Below are 9,422 nucleotides of genomic sequence, written 5' to 3'. Positions count from 1 at the left end.
AAATTTGAATTTTAAACGCCAACTTTTTATCCAAAAGTACATTCAAAACAGATGGATAAATGTCCATATTACCCTACTAAAAATGAACGGTTATAAAAATAAATAGACAAAAAATTTAAAAATAGTTTTATGTAAATGAAGTTAATATCGATAACCTCATTAAAATTTTGAAACAACTCTTGCGCAGTTTTTTCAAGAAGTATCTTTGCGTCACTATCAAATAACGTAAGTGACACCAAACTGGTAAAGTCTTGTACTCTAATGGTGATTTCAAAACTAAAACCATTGATATAAACAAATTCAGTAATATAAAATAAGAAAGTTTAACCGAACATTATAATAATATATATAAAAGAACTATTGAAAACCTTGGAACAACATATATCTCTTTGTTAATGCAAGTTGAAGTGTAACAATAAAAGACTTCTTTAACTTGTCATCCTTTGTTCTCAACACTCTTAGCAACACAATCTAAGAAGTTATTTCCATTCCAATGGAATAAACGATTCCATTCCGTTCCTTAATTCCATTAAACCAAAACGAAATTCTACTTTACTTGTGCTGAGTAAGGGGTAATGACTCCAATATCAGAAGCATGTACACCACTTTGAATCAACCTTCTTGCATGTGCTATAGCAATCTCAGCTTCACCTTCATTCAATATGCTTTCTTCTTCATCCTTCTTTTCTTCCATATCTCACCTAAAAATATAATTATTTTTTTTAGAATTCATAAAATTTATAAGGTTAGATCAAATATCAAATATGCATACCCCGCAATGTCTATGAGAAGAAGAGTAGGTTCAGTGGAAGAAGAAGACTTCTCAACAGCTACAAGCTCATATAGGGTATGTCCAACAGCACTTGCATGAGCTTTAGTCTATCATTATTAATTACTTCATTACTCATTATTATTATAACAAATATAATTAATAGATAAATAAGGTTAATAAAAAAAAAGTCAGAATTAAATTACCTTATTGTTGTAAAGCTCTTTAGAAGACCAAGTCATTATAAGTTCATGCATGCTATATTGCACAGTCATCATAGACATGACATCATCTCCATATAAATCTGCAAGACGTTTAAAAAGAGTGTTTCCTAATCTCTTTTTTTCAGCTTCAACACTTCAAATTGTCGGAGGAAGTTGTAAATGATCTCCTGAAAGTAAGCACCTTGAACCCTAAAAAAACAAAATCCTTTTTACTTCAATCATCCAATATGTTGCCAATTTAAAAAAAAAAAGTTTTGTTTTATTACCTTGAAAAGAGCAATCCAACAAGCAATCTCTAGGCCTAAGCAGCTTCATCAATAATGACTAAATCAAATGAAATTCCATCTAATTTTCTTGATGATGAACCTGTGAGAGTTGCTAGGATGACAAATGAATTTTTAATTACATTTGTCACAACAAGTTGTTGCCTTTTTCCTTCTTCTTTTGAAAGAATCCTATGTTTTTATGGATTTCCCTCTTTGTGTTTTTATCTTTAGCTTTCAACAATTTACTATTTAATACCTTCATTTCTTTTCGGATGTCATTGGCAAGAGATCTGTTATCCCCAAAGTAACACCTAACTATAATTAAAATCATTTAAAATACATTTTTTTATTAAATTAGTGATGATACTTGTAATTTATATTCCATACATGTGCATCAAGCGCAATAATCTAATACTTGAGGCAGTGACCTTACAGGATGAACCACTCTCACTAACTTTACTCTAATCATGAAATTAAAAATTGGGACAGAATCAATTAGAATTTTTTTTTAAAAACAAATAAATTACAATTAGCTAGTGATAAAACAAATCGATTGTGGTTGATGAATGATAACATAGAGTAGCAATCAGATTTCCTTTTTTTAAAAAAAATCCATTGTTCTATTGAGATAAAACAATTATTAACAAATTCGACAATTATAGTGTGAGAGGCATGGTGACACAGTAACAAAGGCAAATGATTTTTACACTCCAGTCACATAATAATGAGATAAAGAGATCTAGAGAGCAGATTAAGCACGTTATGAGATAGAAAAAGTAGCTAAAATTGTGAGGTACTTACTATCGGAGAGGGGCAAGACCGCATGAGGCGCAGGAGTAGAGACTAAACCAAAAGACAAAATTGTCATAAAAAAGATGTAGTCAACATACCTTCATTGAACTCCTAGACTTTGTGAGGAGATCTAAAAAGCAATGGCCTTTGGTACAAACCATAACTACAACCTGTCATGTTAACATTTGGAACCCAAGGGAGGAGATTAGTGTATGAGTTAGCAAACAAAAATTTAGTATTTTTATCTTGATATTTTTTTGTAGTATTAGTTGTTCTTGATTTTGGAACACAGCACACGCACACATAGAGAGCACACACAAGACAAACAACAGTCATACAGAGCAAGAAGTAGGGACAGATACCAGAGAAGCAGATTTATTTGAATCCTACACCCAAATTCTGTAAACACACACAAAAAAAACAAATATAGTTAAACAGAAAAATTGATAAAGTATAAACCTATGACAAGAATAAAATAAGTTTTATGTAAAAAAATAAACAGAAAAAAAGATTAACCAACCCGAGGAGATATTTTTGCAATGGATTTTATATCAGCAACAATAGCTCCCTCCCAATCTTTTGTCAATAATTTAGCTTCACCCCTCTAATTAAAGATTTCAAATTAGTCAAATTACATAGCATTGTTAATGAGTGAGAGATTAGAGAGGATAAACAAGTTAAGAACCTGAATCAAATTTCTAAGGTCTCAACATAATTGCAAAATTAGCTATACATGTTCATGAGCAAAGATAATTGAGAGAAGATAAATTTATTTGAATTTGTATGTTAAAAGCCACACATACAGAGCATATAAGTCTCATAAGAAAGCTGTATTGCTCCTTACTCATTAGAAACATAGCATGAGAGACATACATTTATCTGAATTTGTATGTCAGAATTCAGATAACTCCAATGCTTCATCTTTTTTTTTTGTCCACAGTTGTAAGCTTCTTATAGGAGGATAAACATTGGTGGAGGGTCTTGGGTGTTGGGGCTTTAAATGGATATGTACGTTTAAAGAAGAGAATAAAAATAACTCTAATTTTTGCATGCGATTCGAATCCTAACACAAATTAAATGAATCGAGAGGTAGGTTTTTTAAAGCATGAAATATTTGTTTCTACCATTGCTCATAATGATGACAAATAACTTCTTTCTTATGTTACTGAACTCAAAAAACCGATTCTGATTATGTTCACTATTCAAAACAATTACCATATTCATGTCAACTCTTAGATCTTCAAACCAAGCATCGTTCTCTATCTCCTTGAGCATATTGGATACATAAATACAGGCTAAATCTAATCAGATGTGGTGAATGCACCAGAATTAGATCCATCTTATACATGTCATTCACAAGTCCCCTGATCAACAATTTCATAAAAAAAATCAAGATTGATGTAAAGATGGTCAAACTTCAAAGCAAAATGTTCAACAAAAAGTGAATACCAAGTCAACTGAGTTGCATCACTCAACCCAACATCTTGAACCAATCTGTTTAAGACAAAACTCAAAATATATCTTAAACATCATTTATACACTATATAAATAAGACAAAAAAATGATGTCTTATTGAGTCACCAACACTTCAGGACTGTTAAATTTTGGCGAATTTTCCACAGGGACATCCTTTATAATTAGCAATAAATAGGAAAGGAGCAAAAAAATATAATTTTCATGCCTCCAAAGCTTCAAACTTTAAAAACACCAAAAATATAATTTTCTTGAGGAAATTTTCTGAAAGAGATAAAATGTTAAAAGATCCAAAATTAATATTCAGAAAACAAGGCACATAAAATAGTTAATTCAAAAGTATAGATGAGGGTTCTACTAATTACAAGCATAATTGTCGAAATTGTACAGTTCACATTCAAATCAAATGTAAGATTTCTCATTTCTCTTCAAGCAAAAACTTAATACCAAATCATTGACTCCTTTCAAATAACTACACACGTAGTAGTTTTCTATAATAAAACCCTAAGATCATATATGAAAAAAGGGTGGTTGTTAGAATAGATATTATTCAAATAATGTGAAACTGTCTAATGTGATTATTATTTATTATTATTATTATTATTTTAATGATTTTTGGCAGCAATAGATAAATATATAAAAACGAAAAACAAGAAAGCATTCATACTAAGTCGCACCGACTCCATTAATGTATATGAGCAGACTTAACAATGGTTGAAACTGAATGTAGGTAATTGTAAATTGGAGTTTAATTGGGTTTGAAATAAGTTTATTTTGCACAAATACATGGTAATGATAGAGGAAACAAATTCTAGGACCACCAATTTAGAAACTGAAACAACAAGAAACTATAGATAATCTACACTTCTACAGAAAGTTCTGAGTTTTGACAAAGATCAAGAAATATATGTCAGAAAGAAGAGACACCATTTACAGTGATTTTTTTACCTTGACGGTGACTTTGATTACGCAGAAAACTCAAACGCCTCTTCAATTTCCGAAAAATACCATCAATATATACATCTTTTGGTGATGTGAATACATGAAGTTTACAAAAACACAACAGGAACTGCCTGCAATATAGATGAAAGAGACGAACAAAACATAATCACATGGCAAACCCAGAAGTAGAGAAAATAATGTAAAAAAAACAACCTAAACATGATATAATCAAACCCACCTTTATTGTAACTGACGGTTGTTAATTGTTGATGATGGAAGATTAGGGTTTCGACGATCGCAAATTGGTGATGCAAGAGAAGGGAGATGAATGAATTACAAACCGATGAAACTGTCGACGAATAATTGCGATTAGAAAATGAGAATCGGCAGATAATGCAGAGGGTAACTGTGTTTGTGGGTGGATACATGGAGTCCAAAATCCTGTAAAATGCAACGGTACCCATGGATCTTCCTCAATGAATTCACATCAACGCGTGACCGGTGACCCTTGTGCATCAAATTTGGGGATTTTGTTTTTTACAGAATTCTTAACATTGAAGAAATTCTTCAGTAAGACCAATGTCCATGGACTAATAGCAATTGTTCCAAAAACCGGAATTGAGCAATTGAGATGTCGCTCGACATAATCGTCTGCATTCCCTCAACTCCACTGATTCCGATTCCGATGTCGGCTTCTTGAATCATTCCGACATCGTTAGCTCCATCGCCGATTGCTAATGTCGTCTTTCCGGTTTCCTCTTTAACAAGTCGTGTAACCAATGCCTTTTGTTTTGGTGATGAACGACAAATGGTCGACGCGGAGAGTTGATGGGGAATCGGGAACGATGGGGTTATGCATATCGGCAGCAGGAAGGAGAAGGAAGGGGTTAGGGTTCATATCTATTTTCTGGGGGAGCTGATTGTGTTGATTGTTTAGAAAGAAAACAAAAGAACGAAGGAAAGAATCGTAAGAAGGAAGTTTTATTCGGGAGGCGCGTGTGTATTATGCTGGATCAGGATGTCAGCAAAATACTAAAGGAGGAAAATGCAATCAAGGGTTGATGTTTCTTCAACGAAGAATTTAAGGTTTCAACGAAGAATTTAAGGTTTTGTTTTAGTAATATTTAGAGATTTAGTTTTGAACTTTTTCCTAAATTATAATAAAATTCTAGAACTTTTATAGAGCACAGCAAATTATATCAATTTAACGAAGGGAGGACTTTTATGATCGATGGTGTTGTTTTTCAGAGTTCTTGGTTGTTGATTTCAAAAGTGATCGATCAAGGGGTAAAAGACAAAGGTGATCGATCAAGGTCAAGGCAGAACTTCAGAGTTCAAATTTCACACAATTTATGTGCGTTTCTTTTTGGAAGTTTTATGAGAAAATTTGCAATTTCGAATTTAGTTAGCAAGACAGTCCAATTATTTTCTATTTTGGTTGAGTTGTCTTTCTTTGAGGTTTGTAATTTGATTTTGGGGGTCCCTCTACCAATGACGTTTGTACTGAGGTGGAGTTCGAAACATTGCACACAAGGTGTTCGATAAAAATCCTCAGTGAGATTACATTGTTCTTGATGGGTTTTCTTGTATAGATTATGGTTCCTCGGTTGAAAATGCAGGTGTTGCTAGAACAACAAGAAATGGGCTTTCACTTGATGGGATAAGCCTTTCCATTATAAATAGAGATTTGAACCTATTCTATTTCACATGAGTCTCTCCTGAACAATTGAAGTTGCCACAATTCCAACTTGGGGAAAATCGTGTTCATATGCATGCTGATAGAAAGACATTATATTATCCATCACTATGCACATGACCATGAATACGACAATCCCAACAAAACCATTAAAAGATTCTATACCTAAAACACTAATCGAGTTGATAGAACCTAAATCGCTCATATTTCAATTCAACAACATTTGTAACATGAATATATCTATATTTCGCTTCAACAAAATTTGCAACATGCATATCTATTGAAAGTATAATAGGCAATAGTACACTTCTCAAAATTATATGCAACAATCAACTTCCAAGGGATGCGCTGCAAATATTATGCCTATACAGATACACACATACAAGAATTGTGTCATATAGTCATACAAGTTTACCTTGGCTATATATTAAAGGCAGCTAATTCTAAGGGATACACTGCAAATGAAAACGCCATTCATCAATATATGCCATCTTTTTGTGATCAATGCTTGGTAGTTGATACATTTCAAGTCTTTTTATTATCTCAGTAGTCCTACCAAGAAGCTTAGCTGCAGCCTCAACACTAGCCTCCCGTTTCTCTATTGCACTTTCATGGCATTTCATTGTTATGACTCGTGGTATGTTGGTGAAGCAAGCAACCAATATGTCTGCAATCATGTGAGATAATAGAGCAAACAACTGTTCTTCAGTTATCCCTAAGATGTTACTTTGGTAGGTAAGCATGATTGAATGTGCAATTCGGTACATTGAATTAGCAACAATCAACTTCTGTGGAAGGTATTCAACCGATTCTCCTTCATTTGTGCTTTTGCTAACTTCTATCACAATTTCTTCTGCTTTGTGAGCAAACCATTCAAGGATCTCTCTTGATGTTTTTCCTTCGTAAGTGCTTTTTCCCAAGCTGTTCTCTAACCATTTGTTGTTGTCTTCTACCTCATCCCACGATGTCATAGCTGCCTTTTGAATGTTTACATACTTACATCCATTGTTCAAGTTTTCCTCAACAACACGGGTGTAAAAAAGACCTTCACCAACACATTTGATCAACCAGTTAGTTGCATCCTTACCAATATTTGGGAGTGCAATGGCAATGCACGTTAAGGTTACTATTGGTAAGCTCCAACTGTTAGGAAGTTTAATAGAAAGCAGTGGTTGAACTTCATAAATATCAAATTTCTCTACTCCCTCGAATCGGCCAACAGAATTTTCAATAAACTTAACAAGATTGTTGTCTTGTTCTTTCTCAGCCTTTTCAATCAAGTGATTGATGGAGTTTGAAATTCGTTTAAATGTTCTTTCAGAAAGCTCCATATTGTCTTCCAAAAACAAAACATAATTGCTAAGTTCTTCAAATTCGCCTATATCATCACTGCTTCTTGAGGGTGGACTAAAGATCATCTCTTTCAATGACATAAAATAATATGAACAACACATGAATATGAGTAGAACCAGTACAAGGATGAGCCCTATAATTTTGCAAGTTACCACAACTGCCTTCTGAAATCCAATGGAAGGGATTAGAACGAGGTTTTTCAATATGCGCATAAGCCTTCTTGATCTACGACCATTTGATAGAAAGGTTATATGACTTTCTTTCCATTCACACAACTCTTTAATCCAATACGTCTCTACCTTAAAGACATCCAAATGATTCCTATCCCACCTAGAAAAAGATTTGAAGCTCACGACTGTAGAACATCTAAATATTGGAGCAACGACTCCCACCACAACTCCAATGGACTGTGTGGTAACAATGGCAATCACTGACCACTTATAATCCGATTGGTATCTTAACAGAATTGGTGTCATAAAAATTGACGAGAGTAGATTTATATATATGGCTAGACCAATTACACAAATCACACCAGAAGCAAATGATAATGGATTATTAGCCATCACAAATTGTGGGCTACCCGTTTCTGCCATGATCCAGTATCTTTTCATATGCTCTCGTAGCTTCTCAATAGCAAATGTCTCGTTTGGATATTGATCATTAATTAAAGTTGTTTTCATAGTGGCTTGATACTTGAGTTGTAAAATTTGCTTAGAGGTTGGAACAATTATAGCAGACGAGATCAAAATTACTAGAAAAAAGAGCAACATAGCCACATAGATGTATGCTACATTCATGAAGTGAGGCTTTATAAAAGTGTACTTACCTATCCTAAGACTGAAAACTTTATGCTCAATAACCCCGGTATTCATCTGCATGTAAACATTAACAATCATGGTGATAATGAGAATAGCCAAACCTATGACATTTGCAAAGAGTGCCTTGTTGTCCATAGATGCCAAAGATGGAATCAAGTTGGCTATCATCACGCACATAAAGATCAAGCTTCCTTGCTTAGCTAACTGATCAACATAACCTCGCATTGGACTATTCAAATCCATGGGGAGTTTCATTGCTACAGCTATCATTGTTATGGAAACAGCATTGAGAGAGAAATATTTACATGGAAAACAATATTTTCTTTTTCGGAAACCATTCCACAAATCGGCTGCCATGGCGAGAATGCAGAATAATGATGCTATTGAGATGTAGATCCCAATCCACGCCACAGGCTCGTTGTACTTGTCTTCAACTTCCACATGAAGTTTTTCATCGCAGAAATACTTCAAAGATTCGATGTTTTGGTTGGTGAGATTTACAAGTACTCCCGAAGAAGATCGGTTTTCTTTGTAATAAATTGGTAATACAATATCATAACAATAATCAGATGAATGAAAGTATGAACCCATGTTCGAAATATTTAGCAAAGTAATACGTAATGTGATGCTAATTGTTTGCATGCAGAAAAACAAATTAGCATCGCTCTTTTATAACATGTACTTTGTAGTTGTTAACTTGTTTTTGCAGAAAATTGAGTAAGTTGCAATTGATGAGATTAATTAATGGATGGACAATTGGCCAATAGGAAAAAAAAATAGACAGAATGGTCATATGACGCTATTAGAGGAGGTTTGGTCTATAGGAAAAAGTTAACACCCTTGACTGAGATGATGCCTTAACAATAATGGATGGACTTTACAAGTTTATGGAGAGCTTTGACCAAATTGATCACTGACTGACTTTGAATATTTATTACTCCACCATGACGTTGACCAAACTAGAAATGTGGGAAATACAAGTTCATACAACCAAGACAGCTATGAATGTGATATTCTTCTTTATCTTATAAATATATAAATTATGTTACTGCTACTTATTTTCTAGTTGACTAAAATCGGATATGGAAG

At 33.5% G+C, this 9,422-nt stretch overlaps 1 protein-coding gene and 2 long non-coding RNA genes across 4 annotated transcripts; 1 reads left to right on the top strand and 2 right to left on the bottom strand.

The window, feature by feature from the left end:
* Positions 1-322: 322 nt before the first annotated feature.
* On the bottom strand, positions 323-5,516 carry LOC111909096 (uncharacterized). 2 transcript variants are annotated; one of them, XR_002856081.3, is made up of 10 exons: positions 4,705-5,516; positions 4,473-4,597; positions 3,501-3,545; positions 3,267-3,415; positions 2,572-2,655; positions 2,390-2,450; positions 1,260-2,221; positions 976-1,182; positions 773-879; positions 323-701 (listed from the first exon to the last, which is right to left on the bottom strand). It is a non-coding gene; the product is annotated as an uncharacterized LOC111909096 (long non-coding RNA). The 2 variants fall into 2 exon arrangements; XR_002856078.3 differs by having other exon boundaries at positions 2,414-2,450; positions 4,705-5,511.
* On the top strand, positions 5,451-6,041 carry LOC122196849 (uncharacterized). The gene is made up of 2 exons (XR_006189075.1): positions 5,451-5,572; positions 5,715-6,041. It is a non-coding gene; the product is annotated as an uncharacterized LOC122196849 (long non-coding RNA).
* A 564-nt stretch (positions 6,042-6,605) lies between these two features.
* Positions 6,606-8,924, bottom strand: LOC111909060 (uncharacterized). Its single transcript, XM_023904854.1, has one exon. It carries the CDS (start codon positions 8,922-8,924, stop codon positions 6,606-6,608), a length of 2,319 nt encoding a protein of 772 aa, XP_023760622.1.
* Between the last annotated feature and the right edge of the window lie 498 nt (positions 8,925-9,422).

This window comes from Lactuca sativa, chromosome 3 (genome assembly GCF_002870075.4).
Source record: "Lactuca sativa cultivar Salinas chromosome 3, Lsat_Salinas_v11, whole genome shotgun sequence".
In the NCBI taxonomy this organism is placed as follows: Eukaryota; Viridiplantae; Streptophyta; class Magnoliopsida; order Asterales; family Asteraceae; genus Lactuca; species Lactuca sativa.
Note: the sequence above shows the minus strand (reverse complement) of the source record. Positions and strands in the feature narration are given on the sequence as shown.

Bases quoted from the DNA above. Each gene is read 5' to 3' on its own strand.
- LOC111909060 (XM_023904854.1), bottom strand. From the start codon at position 8,924: ATGGGTTCATACTTTCATTCATCTGATTATTGTTATGATATTGTATTA.